This window comes from Pezoporus occidentalis, unplaced genomic scaffold (assembly GCF_034315485.1).
Source record: "Pezoporus occidentalis ecotype Australia unplaced genomic scaffold, CSIRO_AGI_Poc_V1 ctg11, whole genome shotgun sequence".
In the NCBI taxonomy this organism is placed as follows: Eukaryota; Metazoa; Chordata; class Aves; order Psittaciformes; family Psittacidae; genus Pezoporus; species Pezoporus occidentalis.
Window position 1 is genome coordinate 7,041,121 of NW_026912886.1, and position 26,814 is coordinate 7,067,934.

The following is a 26,814-nucleotide window of genomic DNA, read 5'->3' on the forward strand; positions in this document are numbered from 1 at the left end:
CTCATATCCATCTGATACTGGAATTTCCCGAGAAAGACAGTGCAAACATGAAAGCAAGTCTGCATTTCTTTAGAACATGACATTTAAAAATGAAGCAGAAGAGAAAATCACAGCAATAAAAAGCAAAGAAGCATGTAGCATATTTCAAACATGTCCTGCCCTACTATCTATTTTTCTGATGGGCATATAAAGCAGTACTTCTGCAGTTCATTCCAAAGCCTGGTAACTTTTATATTCAAGGAGAAAAAAGAGTAACTCAGGTCTTCCTTCTTTTTCTAACCGGTGAGCTCAGAAAGAATGTGAGGCTACAGCCTTTGGGAATAAGAGGATTAGCATTCATAAAGATTACCACTGCAGGTGTTCAGCATCCTGGGATATGTTTGTCAAGCAGCTTTGCAATAGGTTGTGGCTCAGATTTGATGAATAAGTGGTGTGAAGACCTGTGCTCCTCTGACAATAGAAAGATACCATTACAATGTACTTGCTTGCATCTTGACCATACTTTAACATGACTGAAGGAAAGAAGACAGCTTTCCCATCTGCCCATCCTGGAGTCCACAGAGAGTGACTAGGCTCAGCATCACCTGCAAACTTCTGCTTGGATTATCTCTAGGTATTTAACAAAGCCAGGTTCTGTTTTGCCAGAGACTGTGTGGAAGGTGGAGGATGGAGCTGTACCATTGTATTTAATGTGACGGCTGATGAACACAAAGTTCATCAGGTACGCAGTTTATTAAGAACTCAGGAAACCTTATACAGTGGAGAAAAGTCAGCATCCTTGGAGACACCAGGCAGCAAGTCATCTAAACTTCAACATATGAATTCGTGCCAGCACATTCTATTTCAGTACTTGCTATTTTCACCTTGTTTTCATTCTTGGGCATTCTCTAGCAATGTCAAAATGTATAGACAAAAATCCTCCAACCTGAACTCCATTCTTCCTTGTCACAAAACAGTATTAATGTCCCATATAAGTACTTGAAGAATGTATAAACTCGAAGACAAAGTTTTCAGAAATTATACTGGTAACTAAAACAAAACTGGCAGGAATTTTCTTAGACATCTGAGCTGTGGATTTCACAGTGTTTTCTGCAACCACACTCTTTCTAACTGTGCTTTATTTCTGTGCAGGATATAAATTATCTAGAATTCACATCAAACCACATAATATTTATACCATCTTTTTCAGCCCTTCCAGGTGCCTTTGCTGTTGTAGTAAGCTGGAACATCTCATTTTCTAGAACAGCTGATGGAAAGGGAAAACGGGCTCACAAACTCTGCATGATTCCACAGATGAAAACCCAGCTCAGACCCTTCTTGAGAAGATGATTAAGAAAAGGCATCAGCCATTAAACAAGTAACAACCTTTGGGGTTCTCAGCCCCAAAACCACAGATTCCAGCTTCCATACCATTGCACCTAAAAAACAATTAGCTGTTTAAAGATGGCAAGAAAGTGGAGCCATAGAAGAAAGAGTTCAGGTCCATCTTAACCATATCTTTCATAACTCTTTCTTAGGTTTTTCTGTCCTCCCTTCTTCAGACAAAAGGCTCAGAGTCCTTTCTCCATGCCCTGTACATATATTTTGTCTTTTCACAAAGGCTACATGTGACTGAGAAGCAGACAACATCCATCTGTCATCTTACAATAAAAAACTCAAGTCAAGAAATTACCCAAACCCCCTGTTGGTTTGGGTTTTGGGATTTTTTCGTTGGTTGTTTTTGTGCTTGCTGGGTTGGGATTTCTTGTTTTGTTTTGTGATGGTGTTTTTTTTAAAGTCTGTATAGTGGAATTGCATCAAAATCTTATTTTTCTGGTTTTCTTTCTAAATGAGGCATTGCTCTGAATCAAAACCCCAGACATGAGTATTCCCATGATCTGAATGCTGATGTCTAGATAGAGATCTAAATCTGGCAGCTGGAATCTACTATTTATGAATGTTGACTGCACCAACAAGCTTGAAAACATGTAAATGGACACTTACTTTTTAAAACTTGAAAAAAGGATCAGAAGCAGATAATCTCAGAGCATATTTGCCTTTAGCATTTGCAAAAACTCATACGAAGATAACATCACCCTAAACAGGAAACTAGTGTCTATCAAAAATCAGAAAAAAAACAACTCGTTTTGGCTTGGACTGAAGGGAAAGACTAGATGGAATTTCAAGAGGCCAGCTACAGTATACATTGACATAGAAAAGCTGAGGCAAACACTCTATATCTTAACCTTTACGTGATTTTATCCCCAAACTGCAAAACCACTGTTAACATTAAGATTGCACTGTATTTGATTATTTGATGCTTTGAAACGTACAAACAATCACATGCTTCCTTATACCCTGCAGAGCACAACGAAACACCACAAAAAACATCATCAGTGGAGAGACTGCTGCCAAGGTTTTTTTTTTGAAACCACCAGCAAACACAAACAGAAACTTGCATGCAACAGCTACACCACAGTGAAGTCATGCTCAGGCTCCAGTTTCAGGCAATCAAACCCAAATTCTCAACTCTACACAAAGTGACTGTGGATTCCAACCCATCCCAGCTCACACTGACCCACTAACACTTTGCTCCTGAGAGCTCCACTAACATCTCTCAGTGCAATAGCAGCATTTGTTCCCCCACAGCTATTTCACACACACACAGTAAAAAGCTTGGAATCTTCTGCAGGATGAAATTTCCAAGCACAAATCCATATCCAAAAACATGGGTATTTATAATGGGATCAACTTTCTCAGAGATCATCCACTGAACTGCTATTCCACTTTCTTTGAACAAAATCCTGAAATCCTCTTCAGCTTTTCACAAAAAAAAATCAATAGATTTAAATGCTTTCTGACTGGGTAAAGATCAAATAGGGAATGCAACGTATATATTCTAATACCATCTACCTCTACAGGGACACCAGAGAGCTTTTTTCATTGATGCATGGAAAGTTTTTCAGATACTTAAATGAAAGCTGATTGAGGCATATAAAATACCATCACTGGCTTCATCCCAGATTTTACTTATTTTCAAAGCTATCTGTGTTTAACTTAGATGTTATTTTGCTATAATTCCTATACTCTCCTTTCATTGCACAGCTGAGTTATAAGCCTAAATTTATTGCATTGCAATTATTTCCAAGGCAAAAGAGATCTCAGACCAAACACGGTCCTGTGTAAACGGGGCAGTAAAATCAATGGAATTTATGCCTGCTTATACTGGAGCTTAATATGGATTTATGCTGCCATAAGTGTTGAATTATGGCTTCACAGAATGAAACAGAAAGGAGAAGTTGAGCTCTGTAGGGGAAAAAATTAACTCAATATAAATATCTTTAATAAAAGCAAGAGTCCAGATTGTGCTGTCTGTACATGGCAGTACAAACAGTACTACACTCTTCAAACACTCCAACTATTTCTATATAATTGCTTGAAGACAAAGGCGTTACTTGGTCTGAGTAAAGGTATCATGACCTGAAAAGCATGCAGGAGGACACAGGGTTTCACACAACGATGGCCTATTCCTATTGACTTCAGGGGGATTTTCACTGAAGAGTAAAGGAGTGAGTCACTGATTTATATCAGCATTCTCCTTCTGCCTCCAGTATGAGGCCGTGACAAGCCAAGGAAAATAAAGACATTCCAATGAGAGACTGACACTGCATCCTCAGCAGTCCCATTGTGCCCCGGTCCTGCTGCACACATGTTCTCAGCTTTGTAATTGCACAACTCCCATTAATACTAAGGGAGTTGTCTGCCTACAACAGATGAGAATACGCATGATAAATAATATGCAGATCTGACATCATAATAATCCCAAGCACTCTGGGGAAAAAAAACTGTCAGTCACCCTATTTTGTTGGCTCCTTCAGTTCTCTTGACAAATGTTTTCTTCCTCAAGCCTTTGGCCTAAAGCATCTCTCCCATTAATGACAGAGGCACAAATTTTTGGGGCTGTGGATGTGCAGCAAAAATACACGTCACATATACCTGTCATGTTGGCACTGTGCTTGCAAACATGGCAACCAAAGGAAAGAAATGGCTAGCCAGTATCTGCACAGCACATCCCTACGCAGTCTTGAAGTGGATCATTAAACTCAGTCAGAGAGCAGCATGGGGATAAATTGCTGTATTCTCACCTATACTCTGGAAACACCCAAGTCATTCTTCTGCATTTGAACGAATGAGAGTGAAGATTAACCCATGAAAATTCATGTTCATCACGAAGCATGAAATCCTCAGGGTACTCTATGTACGATTTACATTTTCTGAGGATTTCATTTGGGCTTCAGTAGTCTATAAGGATCCTCAGCAAAGTGTCAATTTAATTCAGACTCTGCCTATAAATCAGTAGTTTTGTCACGAATTATGCAAATCCCTTAAGCATTTTCTGACTTTAATTTTTTTTGGCCCTCTCTGCATATTTGTGCATTTTATCACACTGACGTTTCACTGGTATTTCAAGCCTGGGCCCAATTCCCACAGGGCCAGTCGTCTGGTGGAAGTCACAAGGCATTTCCTCCTCCTGGGTTGCTGCCCATGTAATCAGGCAGGTAAAAGGGAAGGCTTTCCAGAGGGAGAAAGCTCTGAATTTCAACTTAGCACTCACACAAGTACAGAAATATATGAGAGAATTACCCTATTGTGATCTCTAAACCTGTAAAATTGTTTTCTTCCTTGGAATCACTGTTGGATTTTATTCAGTATACTGCACTGTAAGCATCTCTTGGAGTTTCACATGGGGCCATTCTGTTGTTGCCTGCTATCCCTCCTTACATCATCAGCACACTGGGGCGCAGCATGTTATTGCTGGACAGGCGCCTACTCACAATACACTCCTTCTGTAATACCCCATTTGGCGGGCAGCATCTTAATATTATTATCTTCTGGTATTTGGCCTGACACAGCCAGCTCCCATATTCACAAGGGGAAATGTATTTGTTTCACTGATACCAGAACTCTCTTGTGCCATCAAGACTGAAACACAATGTGTTATTAATGGCCAGAAGCCAAAAGGCAGAGGAGAGAGGCAAGCACATTATACAAGCCACAAAACGTTACAGACTTACTGCTGAGGGCAAATGACAGGGCTCACCTCTTCCTTTCACCTTGTCAGGTCTCCTCCTTATAACTATGTTATTGTCAGCCATGCAAGCCTGCAGTGTGTACTCACTCCTCCTTTATCGACTATCATCATCATTACTTGATGACAGTAATGTTCAAGATCAAACTCTAACCTCTCACCCCACACCAAGGCTGCAGCTGAACATCTTCCACGAGTCTTTCTCCAAACAGCAGCAGCACTGCCCTCGCAGAGTCAGAGCCCAGACTCAGCCCTCCAACTCCCTCAGCCTGCTGTGCAGAAATCCAGCTGACTTTTCAAGCACATTTATTTTTGATCTGAGAATCATCATGGGAAACTTCAGTCCCCAAGTCCTTCTTGTTCAGTTTGACATTGTGAAAAGTGCCCTAAGCCAGTGAAAGCACAGCTCCAACACCAGCAAAGAGCAGGTCTGCACATACAGCTGTAACTGGCAAGGATGGGTAGGACAGCGTCAGAGAAGATCTTGTTCTTCTGTGAAAATACCAGAGCAAGTAAATCTAAGGCTCTACATCAACAGCAAAATATTACAAATTTACACGCAATACTCCAGAGTGGTGGTGAATCACTAAATAAAAATGCAAGTGCCAATACAGGATTTCAACTCTGCACAAGTACGTGTATATTTTATTGACAGCAAAACCAGAGATATTTATCCTAAAGCTGGGCAATCTGGAACTGGGAAGATTTGCAGTCTTCTCTCTAGTGGCTATGTACCACTGCCTGCCTAGAAAAATCTCAATAGAGCTGCTCTAAGTCAGTCTTGCCACAGCATGCCTTGCTAATGGAAATGAAACCATTCGTAGCACACTGTCTAGGAAACCTGCATCTGCAACATATGGTTTTGCATCATTTTTTAAAAATTATATTTTTGTTAAAATCTGTCCACATTCTTACTGAGAATCAAGAAGGGAACTAACATCTGTGTGGGATGGGAATGTAAGTCAGTGGGTGGAATCTGAGTACTGTCGAATGATTGGGGAAAAACCATGTTTATTTGTTAAAATGGAAACAATCAGTAATGACAAGGGAGCTGAAATATTTAGACAAAACTGTAATGGAACCCGGAGGACGTTATTTAGTTGTTCTCATGAAACAGAGAACCTCCCATTGAAAGCATTGTACACATTTTTGTAATTTTTTTTTCCTTGGGAGTTCCTAAAAACTGTGGATGATTCTGATCAGTCTTTAAGACAGGAATTGAATCCTGGGGTCAAGATGCTGTTGGCAAAGTCCCTCAAGAAGTCCTGAAGGATGCTCTCCTGGTCTGTAATACCTGAGCATGGGAACTTCAGCTCTGCTCTAACACTGTGCAAATATTTGGTGGGGAATTCAAAAGCCTCCACCAGTAAGTCACACCCTTTAAAAGCCAGAATGCAAGAATCTGCACAGTGTAGTCACAATGGGACCCGTATCTACAGAGTTTCTTCAGCATGAGACCAGCACAGAAAGTTCCTGCTCTGCTTCCTCTCTTTTCTTATTTAAATAAGAAAGATTTTGGTGATCTGAGCATGTGATCCCATCTGAGCTGCATCAGCAAAACTGATAATTCACATGTTTGTGTTAAACCCCTCACCTCTTTCACATTCCTGAGCCCTCTACAGCACCTGTTTTAATTAAGGTATCCTGGTGGTTTTCCTGGGGAGTGCCATCCTCCCCGTGACACCAGCATAAAGCCAAAAGCAACAGAGGATGGGGCTGAAGTAAAGATGTGAGGTGGTGGGAAAAGCCCACATGGGATGGACACTGGGCTTGGCTGGGACCAAGAGAGAGGGATTTCCTTGTCTCTCCTTTAACAAAAGAGTATTGCTTAGGACATTTGCCACTACTCTGCATTACATGATACCAAAAGGGCAGCTATTTCCAGGCACTTCCCCAGAAGCTGTATCTCAGATTTCTTCCCTACCTCCATTAATGTTCTCTGTCTTTTGCCTTCTACTAGTTGCTTCATCTTCCTTGACTGCTCCTTAGCTGCCCCATGTGTAACTGATCAGCACAAGGGTTTTCAGGTCTAGAGTACTGAAGATCTTCGTATAATTTAGCACAGAAACAAAGAACGTTGAAATGTTGGTCTACAGGGTACAATTAGGAATTTCTTGGATTTAGATCAGTTCATATGTAAGTCAAAGGCAGCTGTTACTAATGCACAAATATTCGTCCACGGTCCAATATGCAAAGTACAACTCCAGCACTCAGACTGTTCTACAAGAGCTGTAAAAAAACAGCTTCATGTATTTGGGGCACTTACAGAAGTATATTATTAACTCTACAATAAGGACAGACTAGGAATAAAACTTTGTCTCAAAGACATTGCCAGAAAAATGTTTACTCTAAGTCTACACTAAAAATTATATTAAGCATATGTTTGCCTTCATATTTGGGCAAAGCCTCAGACTCTCAACACCTTGGCTAGAGAAACCTGCACTAGGATTATTAATATCATGCCCTCAGAGCCTGTATATTTGAATCTCATTTCTGTTTGCTGGCAATAAATGAAATAATGCAAATTCTGAATCTGCTGATATAATATGTTTGAGTATCTGTATTGTTGCCACTTTGCAAAAACTGAAAATATATTTTAGCATCTATTTCAAGCCATTTGTGTTTGCCAAAATAATGCTTGGAACAGATACTTGTTATTTGTATGCGCAGTGTACAATTAACTAATCCAAATGCACTGAGGTCCTCAGGAGCCTGTCAAGTTATAGCAATAGCATTTTCTGTTCTTTTAAACCAACAACAATACAGTAATAAGCCTAAGCCACTGAAGTTCAGCAGAAAGCAAGCTCAGCAAATTTGGATAGGAGATACAATATTTAGCACAACTAATTGGAAAGCAGCGCAGTGAGAGGGGCTTTTGAACACTGGAGGAAAAATAAAAAGCATGCAGACTCAGAAGTTTAACTAAAAGTTACTAATTAAAAACAATTAAAAACATACCTGTGCAACCAGTTGTGCCTTTCTTGCCTGAATATCCCATATCACAATGACAGATAAATGAGCCCTTCGTATTTTCACAGGTTCCACTCAGACAGATGTTTGGATGCAGATCACACTCATTAACATCTAAAAAAAAAACATTACTTAAGATTCATTAAACAAAATACTTAAAAAATAGCCGAGGAAATCTCTTGAGCTATAATGTTCTGATATAAAACTGGGTTTACATATGCAAAGAGAAAATTGCTTAGGTAAGTTACTGCATACCTAGCATACATTTTGAGATCTGGTTTAACACAGCTATGTTACCGTATCTGTATCAACATACATATATTAATATTTCCATGGCATGATCTGCCTTTCTGCAAACACTTTCTTTCTGAAAGCACTCTTTCAGCTGAGCTGCATAAAAACCTCACTGGAAGAAGACCCAAAGATACAATACTACAGATCATCATGTTTACATCCCAATCTGCAGGAATATACAGAGATTACATCGGCATTTGATAAACAAAGCTTGTGCAATGGGGCTGGTTCTATGGTCAGGTGCCCAAAATAAGGGCGTAAGTGCAATACTCTTAAAATATCACTGTCTGCCTATTTAGAAATAGTGCCTTAATAATTTTTCCCTAGTAAATGCAGTTTGGAATACATGCACTTTCACTCACCTATGCAAGTCTTCATGTCTTCAGATGCCATGAATCCATCATAGCAAAGACACCTGTATTCTCCTGGGATGTTTGTACACTGGCCTCCATCACAGATGTTAGGATTGTCTTCACACTCATCAATATCTACAGGTAAAAATCAGATTAAAATATGCTAACTTTATTCAATGCAACTAACCATAACCATGGCAAGCAAGCATTTTAATGCTCAGGTAAGTACAATGAAGACTGAATCCTTGCAAATAACTGAATGGTACATTGCAGAATTGACCTGAAGAGCGAGCTCCTCATCTCCAGCTGAAGTCAGTGGCAAACATTCCCCTGGGACAGGAATCGACTTTGTAGGTAAAAAAGTCATTGACATAAAAAAAAAGCGCAACAACATAACAGAAAACCACATGGTCACACACAATTGGAACTTTTTGGATACAATCCATCATTGTTGAAGTCAATGGAAGTTCTGAACTCAAATTCAGTGACAAAAATGTCAGACTTTACAGAGCTTAAAAGAGTCATCATACATGTAGAATACCTCCACAGGTATCCAGGTGTGACAGAGCGGAAACACAGAGTTAAACTCATGATGGGAATAATATTTCACTGAGACTTTTTATGGGGATTTTTTTAGCATTTCAACTGACTAGCCCAGCCAGCCATATAGTTCTATCCTCTAGCATGAAAGTTGTTTTCTCAGCTCATGAAATTAGCCATCACTAATTGGGGTCAAGCTGCAGAAGCAGATACTTTATAATATTAATGCAGCCATGCCAAGATCTGAAATTTTTTTCAGAGTCCCTGGGGTTCTATTAGTGTTGCTTCTAAAACTCCCTAGAACTGACCTGTGTCAGCACCAGCATGGACCAGCAGGATCAAGAATCAGAAACTCTGCCTAGTGATATCATGGGAAAAAAAGCAGCACAAAAAGGACAAGATTCAGGAACCCTGTCCAAGAGAAAGAGTGTAACTCATTATCAGGCTGGTCTGCTGTGGATTGCAGTAATTATGCAGCTGCAGAAGATAAACTCACTTTAATTCTAAATATTGTGTTCATCATTCTTCTGTATTTCTAGCAGCTAATGCTTGCGTGGACAACACAATTTCTGAAAGGAAAAAGGCTGACCAGTCCCTGTTGATCTTAACAAACAAATAATGCTGGCATGGACACTACCCTGAAGATGTTAACTTGGAAGAGAATTTGAATTAACATGCAAAAGAAAGCTCTAGAAATGGGGATAATAATGACAGAAATAAAGAACTTTATTTACTAACCTGCCACTGTACTGATTTCACAGTTGGGGGAAAATCAGCTGACAAAGAACCTGTTGTTTCTCCTAATTGAGCAGATTATTTATGCATAACCTCACCAATTCAAACCTGACCTACAACTGACCTGAACGGCATTCTTATCAGTTCAATTATCAAGAAATATATTTTGTAATGGGTTCCAGCTCTGTGTGATGCTAAAGATGAAAGACATGTTCACACAACTGAAAAATAGGTGTTTCACTTACTCAGGTCACAGTGCTACTGTATCCTGTACCATGCACAAACATCTAACACAGTAAAACCAGATACTCAGTGAAATGAGTAGAAAATGCCACAAAATACAATTTTTTCCTGTTTTCACTCAGTTTGGGCAGAGACAAAATTTCAGCATGTGGATTTTGAATATTCAAACCTGTTCAGGTCTATAAATATTTACAAATTCTAAATATGAGCTCTCTCTATTAATTTGGTATAGAAAACTCTCCATTTGTCCAACTATAAAGGCAGCTCTATTCCAAGAGATTAACCCTCTTACATTTCTCACGCTCTTCAACGAGCTCTTGGATGGAATTGGCAAATTGCTGGCAAACATTCCCATGCCTCAGTGGGCCAGTGGTTGTACAGCAAGAAATCAGAGAAGAGTAGGGTAGAATTATCTTTCCAGTAACCTATGTGGAAATCACCAAGTACAATTCACTTACTGGGATTATGACTCCCAGACTCCCAAAGGAGAATACCCGTTACAGAGCTCTGAAAATTTTCTCATATTTCTAAAGTTTTCTTAGCTGTTTCCTAAGAAAGATTCATGCTATTCAAATCTCAGTTTGTCTGAAAGTCAGTTTTGAAGTAACGCAGCATACTTACATTTGACAAAACAAAGAATTATAAACAGGAATTTTCTAGCTTGCTTAAGAGCAGATACCACACAACCACAGAACAGGGCAATCAGCTCCTTTTCTAGCGTTTGTCTATTCTCTCTCCAATATAACCATACAGCAGCACACATGCAGACGAGTATTTTGGCTTCTGTTTATGATGATTCTTTCCATTGACTTCAACACATTTTGGATTTTTGATTCAATGTAATACTTTAAGGGAGAAAATTTATCTCCTATTGAAAAAAAATTACAGCTTTTCATTATGAAACTCGGAATCAACCTATAAACTTTCTTCAATTATAAAGAATCAATCACCTTCAAAACAATTCAGTCTGCAGTTGTTCATTTCTGGTACTTTGGAGATGTTTACTTTAGGAAAAGAACTTCACTTGCCACGCACTAACTGCTGTTTGTTTGGGGATTTTTTGTTTCTTTGTTTTTACAGTGTATTTGTTATAAAAGCTTTAATCTTAAAAAGAAGGTCCATTTTTAAACTACCGAAATAAACCCTTCCGATGAAAAAGTTCCCAAAATCTCCCTTACCAGTGCATGTCCTGTGGTCTGGCATAAGTGCAAAGCCTTGTTTGCAGCTACATTCATAGCTGCCTTCCGAGTTTGTACAGAAGTTCTCACAGCCACCATTCATTATGCTGCACTCATCAATATCTAAAAAGGAGAAAATTACAATTAAAACCCACAATACCTTCTATTTTAAAGCATGTTTCAAGTACACACTTTTGAGTCAGTGTCCTGGTTTCAGCTGTAACAATTATTTTTCTTCCTAGTGGCTACTGCAGTGCTGTGTTTCATCCTTAGTTTCTGAACAGTGATGATAACACACTGATGTTTTAGTAATGCTAAGTAATGCTTACCCTGAACAAGGATTTTTCAGTCTCATGCTCTGCCAAGTGAGGAGGGGCACAAAAAGCAGGGAGGAAGCAGAGAGAGGACACCTGACCCAAAGTAGCCAAAGGCATATTCCATACCACAGCACATCATGCCCAGTATAGAAACTGGATGGAGTCACCCAGAAGGGACTGATCACTGATCAGATTGGGAGGGTATCAGTCAGTGGGTGGTGAGCAATTATATTGTGCATCACTTCAAGCTTTCATTTCTTCTCTTGTTGTTTCCTATTATCTTTATTATTGGTATTCTTTCTATTATCACTATAGTTTATTTTAGTTATTAAATTTTTTTATTGTTCTTATCTCAACCTGTGGGATTTACATTCCTTTGATTCTCCTCCCCATCCCACCTGGATGGGGGGCAGAAACTGGAGGGGTGAGTGAATGGCTGCATGGTGCTGAGTTACCAGCTGCGCTTAAACCACAACAGTCAGCTTTCTAGAACAGCATCAATCCAGAATGTACGCTCAACATTTGCATGCTCCATGAACATTCAAGTGTTTGCAAATATAGGTATTGGGATGGACGTTAGGCAAACCAGCGAGGGAAAGAGATGGTGTTAGCTGACTGCAAAGAAATACTTCCGCAGTTCTTTTTCTACATATAAAAATACCACTGTTGGGTTACCACAGTACCATGAAAACAACAAAGTATTTGTAAGGATCAAGGGAAAAAAAAAATCTACTAGGCAGAATTAAAGCCAGTGAATTTTTCATGTATTTCTGTGGCACAATAAAATGTACGCATGTGAAGGAGTGCACGAGACATGATTTAAGCTAAATGTCATTAACAAAATACATCTTTGAGGAAACACTTGAAAGGCCCTATATTTGAGACAACTGCGGAACTAATTAGGAAAATTTCAACTGAACCACATGAGTCTGCTCCATGGTCTGTCAGGAATGCTGAGTTTTAATCAAATATAGAACTCAAGATTTAACAAGGTATTCCCCCTTAACAATCAAAGTCTGAAGTCTTGGGCCGCTTAAAATAATGTGCTATTTTATGCATCATGACTGATTTACTAGAGAAAATAGGCTATTAGTTAGCTGCAGCACTGCCATGATTTAAATCATTTCTTGCAATGGGTGTGAATTTAGGGGTTTTTGCATACTATTTTTGACAGACTCTGCTAGATTTTTGAATCACAGTTAAAAATGTCTTTGTACAACTACTAAAAATGAAACAATTATTTGTGGTATATCTTCCCTATTCACTAGAGATCCCATATAGATTTTGTCCTTACCGACACAGTATAACTTGTCAGGTGTTGACTGATACCCAGGGTTGCAAGCACACTGATACTTTCCAATCAGGTTGACACAACGTCCGTTTCGGCACAGGTTGGTGCTTAATTCACATTCATTAATGTCTGTTGCAACAGAAAAAGAGGAATAGGGTTTAGGTCTGAATGAAAATGATACTGAAGCAAATGTAAATGCATGCGCAGCACAAGAGCCATACAAAAAGCACAGTATTGATTTTGCCTGCATGTCTCACCTATACAAGCAGAGATATTTGGTGATATCTGATGGCCTGGAGGACAATCACACCTAAAACTCCCCTCTGTGTTGATGCAGGTGCCTCCTCGGCAGAGAAGGGGGTTGCGCTGACACTCATCAATGTCTGTGGGGAGAAGAGAAGGCACATCACTGCAGGGGCCAGCACTGCCACAGCAGCAGGTCCCTCCCCACAGCCTACTACCCATCACAGCACTTCCTTAGTCACCCCTTTCACCACAGTGCAGTTAATAAAATAAAATAAAATAAAATAAAATAAAATAAAATAAAATAAAATAAAATAAAATAAAATAAAATAAAATAAAATAAAATAAAATAAAATAAAATAAAATAAGGTTTCTTCTAAATTTTAATCTACTGTAACTTCAAAGTTCAGGATGGTGTCCCATGTAGTAAAATAGGGATTGCAAGGATAAATTTAACATCCTAAATTCCTGATCTTTGCTCATATATGCTTTGGCATCCTGCAGAAGCAGTGAATTCACATTTGGGGTGGAAATCAAGTTCAAGTGAGCTTTAATAAGACTCACAAAATGAGAGGGACCTCATTGATGAGGGACCTAAATCCAGATGCAATCAAACCTTACAAAAAATATGAAATAAAAAATAAACCATGCAGACCATACTAGCACACAGCACACTATTGCAGATCTATGGTCTATAAAAAACATACCCATGCAGTTTTTCATCATCATAAATCCACTTTCATAGCCTTCAAAGCATTCACATTCAAAGTCTCCAGGAGTATTGACACAGATGCCTTGGCCACAAAGATCAGGAGAAATGCGGCATTCATCAATATCTGTAACACAAAACACATTCACAGTATTTTTAAAGCAGTTTAGTTTCTCCTTTTCAAATCAAAGGTGTAAGAGATACATCAATGCAGTTTACCTGTGCAATTCCTCTCTTCAGAATCAAGGGCAAACCCACTGTCACATCTACACTTGAAGCTGCCAATGGTATTTCTGCATTTTCCGTGGGTACAGAGACTGGGGAACATTTTACATTCGTTGATATCTAAAAATGAAATGGCAAGGACATATCATGTTATCACTTCATGCAAAAACAGTGCACAAAAGAACCATGCCAACTTCAGAGTTCTTTCTTTCTCATGACAATGACCCCTTCCCTTTTGGGAAAACTGTAGACCACACTACATTAACTGATAGTGACTTCCCCCTAACCAACAATGCAGACGCTCTGCACTGGAACTGCCAAGAGCACTTTTCTGCCATAAAATGTTATTAATCTCCCCTTTGTCCTGCAGGATCTGATCTGCAGGTCACTGAAGTCAACAGTAAGATGTCAGTGGACAGAAGATCAAACCTACAAGGGCAAAGGGAGTTTCCAAAAGACCCACTCTGTCTTCTGGTTTCTGAGAAAAAAAATGAGACTTCCATGAGTCACAGAAAACATAACAAGCATAAATAAAATCACATGTTACTTCTCTTTATGGATAATTAATGGCTTAGTAACTGTTTATAAAACTAAGGCTGAAACTAACAACAGCAATTGTCATTCATACATATTTCCCCCTCCTTTCAAACTTCAGTATGTTTATTTTTTGGGTAACTAACTGGCTTTCTCTATAAGCATATTCACACCCATTTGTGCTTCTGACATTGTCCAGCTTAACCCCAGTGGTAACCCTGGTAAGACAGCTTTCAACATATGATATTAGGGTGTCACTGTGATTCCCATTTAACGCTGGAAGTTTAGCAACAACAGTCACAACAAGGCTTGGTTTACAGTAAATTATATTCTGCTTATCTGAGCTATCATCCTGGAAATAATTTTTCTTACTTCTCCATATAACTCCACAAGAATTTACCAAAATTATTCACCTTCCCTCTCTTGCTCCACAGTGGAATTGAAGTAACTACACTCTGCACAGGTAAAAAGGATTGATCTTTCAAAACATCCAAAACTAACTGCTCAGTTTGTTCCAATTCTTGTACTTTGAGGTGCCAGGTTTTCAAAGTTATTCCATCAGTCAGAGGTGCCATTAGGTGCCACACAAGAGGCAAAGTCAGGCACAATTTAACCTCTCCAGTAGACACACAAATTTAGTGTTTTGAGGCTGCAGTATTATATGGTATTTAATGGTGTGTGACACAGAATAAATTATCATGTGTTCTACTCTGGCTTTAATTTCCATTAAAATCTAACTGGATTTTTGAATGCGTCTTAAGGTGGGTGAAGTGCCTGACTCTCACTGAAATCTTCAAACCCACAGGAATTGCCTCAGGGAAGAGTGAAAGGAAAAGGCAGCAGGATTTGCTGGCAATGAACCACAAACAGATCACATACCTTTCGAGAAAGGCTTCCCAGTTATCTCTATCTTTGTAGAGAACCCAGATCCTCTTGGACAAAGAGCTTCAAATTCAGGTGACCCCTTCAGAGGACACTCCTCACACTCAAAGCCCCATGCTGCCCCCACTGAACAGCAGCAAGCATCCATTCGGTGTCGGCCTGGTATTTGTGAGGTGCACTGTTCATCTTCATGCTGCAGGTAGCAACTCTCCAAGCGAATGTCTGTTGGGCAATTGAACAATATGTTGAGAGAGAAAGAGAAAATTTAGTTCACCGCAGAACTCTTTTCCAGAGCTTAAGGTAAATTCAAAGCACCATTCTGAATAACGGTGCTCAATATGAAGTTAATTTTGGATCAGAAGAGGATTTTAAATATTCCATCTTACTCAACCTCTATAAGGCCTTTTGATTACTACAAGCTATGCCTTGTTCTGAGACAAATTTTAGACGTTTACTATCATAAAGGGATAAAGATGCTTTGGGTGGACAGCATGCAAAACTATGATATTGTGTTGCACCCTCCCTTAAGGTATATGGTGTAGTCAGGAGCACCGCATCCCTCCTCAGACACCCAAGTCCCAGCCCACAATGTTACCCATTATCCCTTCCAATCTTGCTGATTTCACTGGCTTTGTGGATGAAGAGCGCACAGATGGACTACAGGGATTTGTGAGATGAACAATCTGGAACTAAATAAATGCTATTCACCAGCTAGCAAATGGTGATGGGCTTTAGCTGCTACCACTGAAATCTGTTTGTATTCCAGCTGAACTAAGTTCATGTCCCTGATTTAGTTCATTTGAAAATTACTTATAGCTGACAAAAATAATTTTCCTTACTTGTAAGAAAACATGCAGGGCAAACATTGCTCATCACATAGATTTGCTCTTCCCTAGAAGACCTGTAAATGGAATTAATACCTACCAAGACATGTCCGTCCAGAAGCATCTAAAGTCATTCCACTGGGGCACTGGCAAACAAATGATCCCAAGGTATTGACACACTGACCATTCGTACAGACTCCAGGAAACACCTCACATTCATTTACATCTACATCCAAACAAAATGTGAATAAAAGTAATCACTAGCATGCTAAACATGAACAAATCAGAAAAAATATTAACAACCTAACGGTCGGGTTTTAGGACAAAAAAAAAAAAAAAAATTGGCCCAACAGAATTCCAAATATTTAGGACTTCATATTCAAGTTAACCAGAACCAATTGATTACAGAAAACATCAGAAATATATATGTTGCTATTTGTCATTCCTACATATACTGAACTCAAACTCAAAAGTAACAAAAATGAGAGGAGCATTTGAAAATTGTATCAAATTTCATACTCACTGTGGGCCAGAATTTTGAAGCAAATGGGCAAAGAAACAAAGGTAAGTGCATAATTAGAATATGCATTATTCCAACAGGATTAAATTATGCTATATTTTTTTGTACTTTTAATGTTTGTATTTTTAATGTTTGTCTCTTATCAGGCACACCTCTGCATGTCTGAAACTACAACACCATTTATAATCTGGCCCTATGACCCTGTCAGCAATTAATAATTTCACATACAGATTAAAACAAACTCCTTATGAGTGCACACAGAGTTCATTATGTATATATTTCTATATTTAAGTTGCAAATTTAGCACTTTTGGGTAATGATAACTTGATTAACTGTGTTAGCTTGGCATAAATAAATGTTTAGTAATCTAAGTGTGAGGTCCTGTGTGAAAAGCATATGCTTCACAACTGCCTTTAGGAAAAAGCCTCCATCATTACATATGGCCCAAGATGAAGCATGACAATTTTTAAGACAGGAGAGGATAAGAACAAGAAATGAGAAAAGAATGAATCTGATAATCTACAGCTGAACACTCATGTATAGAGTAATCAAGAAGTGGGTAGAGTGGACCTGCTAGGCCCCCAGACATAACTCCTGGTGTGAACAGACTCTGCAACTCTCAAACTGCATGGAGCAGGATGGAGGATAAATTTGGGGTGGACATCAGCAGCACCTGCCTTTGATTAGCTATAAGTAAATGGCCCATATTGACTGGAAGACAGGAAGTAAAGCCACTGACTATTAGAAACCACTGAAACACTGTTCACAGCCTGTGAGCAATATTCCCACTGACAATTCCAGGGCTCACCCGTAAACTAGAGGATCATTGCCAATTTAGTTTGCTTATTCCCTTGCACAAGGTCCATTACTCATTTTACATGGGCTGTGTATTGGAGAACTGAGTATCACCTTTTGTGAACTAAAATTACTCCCTTGCTCTGTCTCCTACTTGCCAGTAAATTTCCTAGAGATCTTCTCCTGTCTTGAAAAATGCTTACATTGGTTGAAAACCAAATATGGCTTCAGTATGTTAGAAGCAGGGGAAACTACTCTAAAATATCTGGGGCTATCCAGGTCCCATTGAAATGGGAAAGATTAAAGTATGCAATAGATGTAATCCGAAGTGCTGGTAAAGGAAATGCTGAAAACAGTTATGTCTACATCTTGGAAGGATAAACTTTCCATCGCAGCAGGGCTGAAAATGTTCTAAGACTTTCCTTGTGAAGAGAGATAGGTGGGGCCTTACACACTCCAGAAAGTGTTGCTGAGGTCAGATAAGTTATGTACAGTGGGTCTGCAGCACAGACGTGCCAAGGTATTCAGTCATCATTTGGAAAGCAAAGAGTATGTGTGAGGGTGTTCCCCTCTTTTTTTATTTTAGTTTTTGTTAAGGGAAAAAACAATGTTTCTTTATGGAAGCTACATATGGGAGTAATTTTTAAAAAATATTTTAACTGCAGTGTCATGTCAGATGTTGTCAGTCAGGATGACCCACAGCAGTTTGAGACTCTCTGTGCTTCTGCATGTTATGGAAATACACAGTACTTTTCCACAGGTTCAAATCAATTTAAATGAAGATGAAATTGGGTGGGACCTTCAATTCTCACAGAATAGTATGGAGTCATCTCATACCAAGCAAAAAGCTACACATTTAAGAAAACTTTAACCTTTTCTTTAACCAAAGTTTAATTGTGTCCTGATATATTTTTTCTTCTTTTTTTCATAATGAACCTATGCTTTGGAATGTGTTTGATTTCATATAATGTTGATGGAAGAAAGCCAAGGATAAGGAAAAAAACCTCCAAACCTAACCTTCATGTGAAACATAGTCTTTAAAAATTCTTTTTCTAAAGCACAGTAATGGATTGTCATACCTGTGTATCAATAATGCCATGTTTTGTAACTAACATAAGATGCATATTTTGCCCAAATAGGTTATTCAGTTAACAGTATTTGAAGAGAGAGAACCATCTTCTTATACTGGTAGACACTATATTTGCAAGTGTGTACTTTGAGATAAACTGTGAGTATGTAGGAATGTTAAACAAACTGAAACCAAATTCATCTCTGACATAACTCCAATGAAGTCAATGGAACTACACGAGGTAAGAATTTGGCATAGTGTGCGCCTATGCTAAATTAACCACTTAAATCAAAACACTGGCACTTTTTCATTCAAGCTCTGATTTATGTTAAGGCAACAATAAATACCTTCACACAATGTTCCTCTTATTCTTGAATATCCCTTCTGACATATTGGGTCTGTAAAACAAACAAAAGTGAACATTTAGAACATTACAGTCCAAAACTCACCATTAACTTATTGTGCTAAACTGATCATGTGAACTATTATCTAGAGTTTGTTGCTATGAGAAGTCTGAGTGCTTAGACAGTATCTCAGTATTTTCTGAGATAATTAAGAGATAAGATGGGGCAACTACATAAACTATTTAGACTGTCAGCCATTATCCTCTTCTGCTTCTCATGTGTCTTCGCTAGCTGACTCAGAAGTGGTTATACAATTCCTGCTTCATCCACATCAATTAATTAATTTAACTTATTCACAGCACATTACAGCCCTATTTACCATGGATGAGGATGAATTCAGCTAAGATATAGAGAGGATGAATTTAACTAAAGATTTGAGCAACACAGCAGCTTTCAGCCTATAGAAGTAACAAGCCACACACATTTCTACATTCATCAGCTCATCCCTGGGTTCCCAGCTCATCCCACAGTTCAGTCTAATTATCAAGTGAATATGTGGAGACCTCAACCCATTTCTTGATCAACTGTATGATTCTCTAGGTCACCAGTTAATCTACAGAGTATAATAACAAGGGCTACTCCCTCTCCTCCATCCATTACTACACTAAAGATCTATTTGTTGCAAACATTTTCTTGGGAGCTCTGGGGAATATGCATCTATTGCTACATCATTAGGAACTCTAGATCACTAATGACAAACCATGGTAAAGTAATGCTGTAAGTTACAGACTGTAGGTGTGGTCCCTTCCCTTCAGAATATAAACTTGTAAAATCTTCACTATAAGACCCAGAGTTAGAACCTTCAATAGGTACCTGCTACCCCTCAAACATTAAGATTTCTCTTTTTTTAGACTGAATGAGTGCTTGGTAATGGAATAAGTAAAGTTACGTGTCTAGCCTGTGCCCAAATTTCTATGACAATAATCTGGACCAACCTCAGAATAGGAAAAAATCCTAGGCTCCTGAGGAAAATGAACAGCATTACCTCGTTCACATGGTGTACATGGGCTTCCCCAGGCAGCACCCAGCGAGGAACAGCACTGGGACTTCAGAGTTGCTCCATTGATATTTATTTCGCATCTTCCATCCACTATGTTCTGCCAACAGGTACCCTTAACTGTCTCTGTTTGAGAAAAAACCCAGTGTATTGTCATGCAGATCATTTAGCATTATACATTAGTATATTTGCAAACATGTGTATTTAACCATGAAAAAGAATCATCCTTTCATTATAACTTACCACATCAGATATGAATTTATTTTAAAAGCTCTTAATTTATCCTTCTCTATGCTGGACTGTAGCCTGAAATCATCCCAGCACAGAGCCCTTGCAATTCCTAGTTTATGTTTATTGACCTTAACAGGGAACATCTCAACACCATGCAAGACCTGAGTCATTGTATTTATTATGACACAGATTAGAGGCACATGCAGAAGAAAAGGGTAGATATGAACCCTTGCTAGGTATTCCATTAATCTATTCAATCCCTCAGACTGGATATCTGATCTTCCTATCCTGGGAGTGGCAGAAGATAGCCAAGGGTCAGACAGAGCTATAGTTCCACAGTTTTCCTCAGTGACTCAGCAACAGCTATAAATAATTGTCCCTCCAAAACAGGTAATGGAAAAAAGTTCACAAAGTATCCGAGTCACAGCACTGTCCATGGCTGCTCTTCTACAGCAGTTGTACAAAAAACTTACTCATGCTCCATCTCAAATAGAAAACTGGCCTTTCCAGAGAACAGAACTTAATGAGAACCTGCCCATCCCTCTTGCAGGAGGAATTAAGTGGGTGAGCATAGTCCTGAAGAAGTAGTCTTAGCATTTTAGTATTTGTTACCAAAAAAAATTATATCTCAAATTTGACATGGAAGCACACCATGCTCCCAAGTGTTAGTCACGCTTTATGTACTCACAGTAATGCTGAGAATAAACACTTTCTTAATGTTGTTTCTGTAATATTTCCCACTAAATTTATCTACACAAGGGTTTGGGTTCTTTTTAATGTTTTCTAAACTTGGTGTACAATACTTGTATGTTGCTAGACATTTTCAAAATAAAATCTTAAGAAGAAGAAATACCTATGCAGATGGTTCTGGTTGTATCCAAAGTACTTTCAGGAGAACATTCACAAGCGAAAGAGCCTGGTGTGTTTTTGCACACCCCATTAACACAGGGGTTAGATTCGCACTCATCAATATCTAGAAGAGAAACACTGCCATTAGGGCCAGGAAGTCTGAACAACAATGCATATGGCCTTTTTTAGCTTAGGAAAAATGGAGGATGCTTTTCTCATGACTAGCTTTCTTGGTATTCTGTTTTTCTATTATGAGACTCTTCACAACAGACTAAAGATGCCCTAAAGACACACTAACACATTAGGACATTAAAACATTGCACTTGGAAACAGCATCTCATTTTTCACTGATACCCAGCTATTGCAGTGCTTTTGATGATGGACTGTGTTGTTTAAATGATCTAATACACATCCTGTCTGTGGATCAGAAAGGGTTCAAACTAGGAGCCGTCTGGCTCTGTTCTCCACACAAGATAACAGATTTGTAGAACTTGGTTCTTCTCAAGTTTTTCTCACCCTTAGCACAGAATGGCCCTATTGGTAGCAGTCAATAAGGACAGTGCTAGTACAGACCTAATACAGGCTATTCCAAGAGTTTATCTAATGCTTTCATTTTGTCCTTGTCTCTCCTCATTGCCCTGCTTCCCCCCTTATAATGCCTTTACTTTTTTTTTTTTTTTCAGTTTACATTATATCCTTATCAAGGTTCAAAGTATTTCTGGCACAATCTGAGAACAATCCAAATTAATCAAACCAGGAAGAAGTGGAGTGTTACCAGTTACCTTCACATGTCTTTAGATCAGGAGTGTATACAAATCCTTTTGGACAGGTGCAGGTGAAACTTCCAGGGGTATTTCTGCACTGCCCATTGTCACAAAGCAGCATGTTCAGCGCACATTCATCAATGTCTATAATGAAAATCAAGAAGTTAAGAAAGAAAACATTTTTGGAATAGAAGCCAAGACAGAATTTCCCTCCCAACAGCCACATTTCTCTATATTAGATTAGGGAGAGAGAAGGAGGAGACAAAGAAGGGCAAGGGGGAGAAGAGACAGAGAGAATACTCACACGCAGGACTTGCACTAAAGGGTTTTGTAGATTCTTTTAGCAAACAGGCTTGGAATTATTTCAGATGGAAACGACCATTCCAAATAAACTAACAATAAAGAACCCACTTACTACACCTTCCTCGTGAAAACTATCAGTGAAATGATGGGAACAACGATAAGTTATATAATTTCAAACCACATAAATATTACCTAGAGAAAACTTAATGTTTTCATTTTCTTTTTTAAACAGGGAAAAGTAAAAATCCAACAAAGCCACAGCCTTCTTGGTAAATTTTTGCTGACTTTTTCCTGAGCTTTATTCTTTAGCAGGCTGCTTTGCTTTTATAAGAGCTTGTACCTCCTTTCTACACATACTCATAATACGTGACAGCCACACCATGGTTTAAAGTTAAGCTGGGAATCACACTTTCATCTTGCCTATATTGTGGAATAGGTCTCTGCAGTCTTTGATTCCCCACAGTCCCCACAGCAGCCCCCAGAGTCATGAAAGAAATGAAGAGGATTGGTTTGGAAAGTTTGCTGGTCATCCTGGTCTCTAAATCACCATTTTTTCCAAGCTGGCTCTGAACTGTCTTAGATGTTATGGTTAACAAGGCCAGTGTAAGTCTACATTTGCTTCAGAGGAGAAAAATTTAAATAGAAATACCAGTGACAAATTTCAAGCACTTTGGAACACCTGTATTCATTAAGAAAGAAGTTGCAAAAAGGTGGCAACAGCCATGCATGGCAGGTGAAGACCAGGAGAGACCCTGAGAGCAGACAGGAACAATTGGCTGGGTCAGAGAGGCCTCAGAAAGTGTTGAGAGAAGTTGGGAAGACTCAGAGGGTCAGCACAGCAGCTGGGAACAGGAAAAGTACTAGGAAAAGCAGGGAGATTTGCAGAATAAAACAGACCATGTGGGAAGCTTCACAGGAGTTCAGAAAAATTGAGAGAGGGCCAGGTGGAACATTATGGAAGAATAGGAAACAGCTGTGATGGAGCATGGATGTGGGCTGCAACAGGGTGGGCTAGGGAGCAACTGGAAAACTCACAGATGGATGGGGAGAAGAGAAGGGATGCCATAAGCTACAGGCAGACACTGAAATGGGACGTGGATAATTAAAGCCAAAGAAGCAAATGGGAAAATGGGATGAATTACAGCATGACTTTTATCAAAGTTAGATCAACTCTTATTTTTTAAAAAGTAAGATAATGGATAGTTTAGACTGGGATAACACAGATGACTTAAACTATTTAGGTTTAAGTAGAGAATAGAGAACCCAAATAAAATTATTATGTAAGCTGGAAATACAGGAAGGAATTTAAGAACTTCAAGGTGGTTCCAGAGCTGGCTGAAGGAGAGATTACAGCAGGGTATATTAAAAAAGGGGAGTAATCACAATAGAGAGAGGATATTAGCAATGCTTCCAGGAATCAGTCTTGGGACTGGTCCTATAAAATATTCATTGCAATTCAGAAATAAGAAATGAATGGGATCAAACACCATGGACACACTAAGCTGGAAGTTATTACCAATATAGAGAATCATGCAAGGCTAAATTAAACTTGACAATATGAATGAGAGAAGTAAGAGGAAATATAATCACCAACACTCAAAACCTTGCAATTAGGGACCAACAACAATAATACGCTATAAAACAGAACTCATCAGTTGACGGCTATGGAAAAGAAAAAACTCTGGATGTAACTCCCAATTAGTTTGACTTCGATCCCAAAGTATAACATGTATTTGAAGAAAAAAACGAATGGACTCTAGAATCAATTTAGGCAGGACATTCCTAGGGGCAATGGAGAATTGCTGGCACCGCTATATGTGGCACTGGTCAGACCTCATCAGAACACTGTAGACTGATCAGACCAACTGTGTTCAAGAGAAGGCTGCAGCCTCTGCTTTCTTGAAAAGACTGAAAGCATAGATTTAGATAGTTTTGCCAACAGTTTGACAAAGAATATGATGATTCTTCATAAATATTTTGGGGATAATTGCTGACATGCTTCTAAGTCAAAGGATAATATTAATACTACATCAACTGATAATAAAATGGTCACAAATAAATTTTAACAGGAAACCAGAAGAATTTTCTAATCAGTTGTGTAAAAGGGGTCTGGAGCAATGCACCAATGCAGGAGTGGGAGAAAGTGGAAAACTGAAAGAGTCTTAAGTTATGGGCTTCAATAAGACTGTGTAATGGAACAAGAGAATTGCCAGAATTGAAGATTTTAACAAGAGTCTGCAGGCATCTGATGAGATACTTTACACCCCAGATAGTGAGATAAGAGACTGAACTGCTATTTATTTGAATTTTTATCTCATGCCACAGTGCCTCCCACAGGTCACCTCTAAGGAGCAAAAAGAAATTTCACATTTTCTGTGATGAAAAATTTGGCTTCCTTTTTTTTTCACTTGCACAGCACAAGAAATCAGCCCTAGCTAGAGATCCTGTGCCTTCGGATACTTCCAATGACAATAAATTTTCTTATGTCTGGCCAGTACAGTTAGAGTTAAACCAATATTCCTGTCTGAAAGTTGAAAGGGAATTTTCCCCAAAGTCAGAGTTGGGAGAAAACACGTAAGCCTTCTGCAGCATTTACGATGCTTATCTTTCTGTGATCAGTTGGGGGGTTTACATAAATCCCCTGGTCTTGGAGGCACCCAGCAGACTAGTGATCCTAGATCCCTACTGTCAGATTATAATTGCAGGGTCTGGTCTCTTTTGGTTTTTTAAAGCATTCATACTGCAGAGTGCGTGTTCAGTGGACTTAACTGAACTGGATGTTTATTGCCTGGTTGCCAGTGATTTGAGTCACTGACAGCAACGATCCCTTACAGCCCCACAGTGGAGGATTTTATGAGCATTGCAAAGCACTGAAATTAAAACAAGACTTCAGCAGAAACATCCAGAAATATCAGAAGATCAGCTTAGTGGATGTGATGAAATACTGAAAAAAAAAAAAGAGGTGAAAGAGGATAAAAACAAGCATAAAACTGCAAAATAAAAATTAGGAAAATTCGTACCAATGCAGTTTTTCCCAGTTGAATCCACTTCATATCCAGGGTTACAAATACATTTATATGTTCCATGCAGATTCTCACACCTTCCATTTGGACAGAGATCAGTATCCAGTAAGCACTCATTAATATCTATACAAAGGCAAAAAAAACCCCATGTAAATATTGACAATCAAGAGGAAAAAAAGCATCTCTTTCACACCTGATTTTAAACCATCTCCAGGCCAAAAACATTTAAGAGACTTGAAAATGTAGGTACAAACTGGGGTATTAAACTGGGGACTTACATTTAGAGAGGCACATGTACTAGTAGCCCCCTGTATCTCCCGATTCCATAGCATTTCCAGATGGCATCACTCTCCAAAGCATCAACATTCCTCCTTTCTGAATGTTTTTCCCTCTCTACTGCCAACAAATCTACTAGTGAGCATTGACTGATTTGAAAGTTTGCAGTTTCAAAGTTCTATGACTACAGAGCTTTTATTGCCATCATTTGCTCCTTTGTAATTAACCAGACTTGGTCAGCTTGGCCTTTTTGACAGATAAAAATATGTCAGGAAGCTCAGTGTCAACGTGGCTTTACTCTTCAGGATGATTTCAGTTAGAATGTGCAAATACGATTTCCGTATTTTACTTCTAAGTCATATAGGTAATAACGCTTCTCTAAACTTTGCCATTATTTTGTAACAGAAATCACATACATTCCATGGCATAAAAGAGAAAGCTCACTGGTGAAATGGTATGCTCCACTCATTGCACCCTAAATTATTCTAATGTGTTACAAACAGCTATTTGAATAAGCCTTTCTCTCATTCTATTCTGCCACCATCCCCACCAGCATGTCTAACTAATCAAGGATATCAAGGTAACACTTTTAGCCAGAACTCCAATAGTTTGAACTACATTAAGTGATCTTACCATTTCCTCCTGCAGTCATGCCAGTTCCACTGCTGCACAGAGCCTGATATTCAGCTGGAAATATATTAAAATACTTAATGGAATGCTCTTTCTTAGCTCATTGCTTTCAGCATCATCACTTACAATATGCCAATTAATTATCTGAATGAAATAACATGGCTTTCAATTATTCTAAAAACATTAATAGCCTCACAGTATTCTGAACCTGTGAAACATTTTAGCAGATGCAGTGTCTGCATGTGCTCATGAAGATGGATGAGTAAAAACTTCACATCATGAACTGAGGCATTCAGGAACAGACATACACTTCATGCTAGCCGTCCTACAGAAATGAACCATAACATATTCACAGCAAGATTCTCCAGAACACATATGTCTAAGCTGTTGCTCAAGGTGCACATTCAAAGTGACCAGGAAAAGGTTTTCCTATAAATCTAGTCCATATTTAACTCCATTTAGCAGGAGTATCTTCAGGAGTTCAAAGCAAATCAAGGATCTCTTATCCTAAAAAAAAATAATTAAATATGTATTGAAGTATCTCAAA

General features: G+C 38.8%; 1 protein-coding gene across 2 annotated transcripts in view; it reads right to left on the bottom strand.

The window, feature by feature from the left end:
* The window catches only part of FBN1 (fibrillin 1), a 150,939-nt gene that overhangs the window by 38,335 nt on the left and 85,790 nt on the right, over nucleotides 1-26,814 (bottom strand). For both annotated transcript variants that reach the window (XM_062628872.1, XM_062628868.1), the window contains exons 18-32: nucleotides 26,271-26,324; nucleotides 25,359-25,484; nucleotides 22,054-22,179; nucleotides 21,276-21,395; nucleotides 20,180-20,317; nucleotides 19,138-19,188; nucleotides 16,507-16,632; nucleotides 15,580-15,804; nucleotides 14,161-14,286; nucleotides 13,940-14,068; nucleotides 13,247-13,372; nucleotides 12,993-13,118; nucleotides 11,382-11,504; nucleotides 8,695-8,820; nucleotides 8,027-8,152 (exon numbers count right to left, since the gene is read on the bottom strand). In XM_062628872.1, the coding sequence (XP_062484856.1) occupies nucleotides 8,027-8,152; nucleotides 8,695-8,820; nucleotides 11,382-11,504; nucleotides 12,993-13,118; nucleotides 13,247-13,372; nucleotides 13,940-14,068; nucleotides 14,161-14,286; nucleotides 15,580-15,804; nucleotides 16,507-16,632; nucleotides 19,138-19,188; nucleotides 20,180-20,317; nucleotides 21,276-21,395; nucleotides 22,054-22,179; nucleotides 25,359-25,484; nucleotides 26,271-26,324 (1,848 nt within the window). The remainder of the gene's footprint in view (nucleotides 1-8,026; nucleotides 8,153-8,694; nucleotides 8,821-11,381; nucleotides 11,505-12,992; nucleotides 13,119-13,246; nucleotides 13,373-13,939; nucleotides 14,069-14,160; nucleotides 14,287-15,579; nucleotides 15,805-16,506; nucleotides 16,633-19,137; nucleotides 19,189-20,179; nucleotides 20,318-21,275; nucleotides 21,396-22,053; nucleotides 22,180-25,358; nucleotides 25,485-26,270; nucleotides 26,325-26,814) is intronic.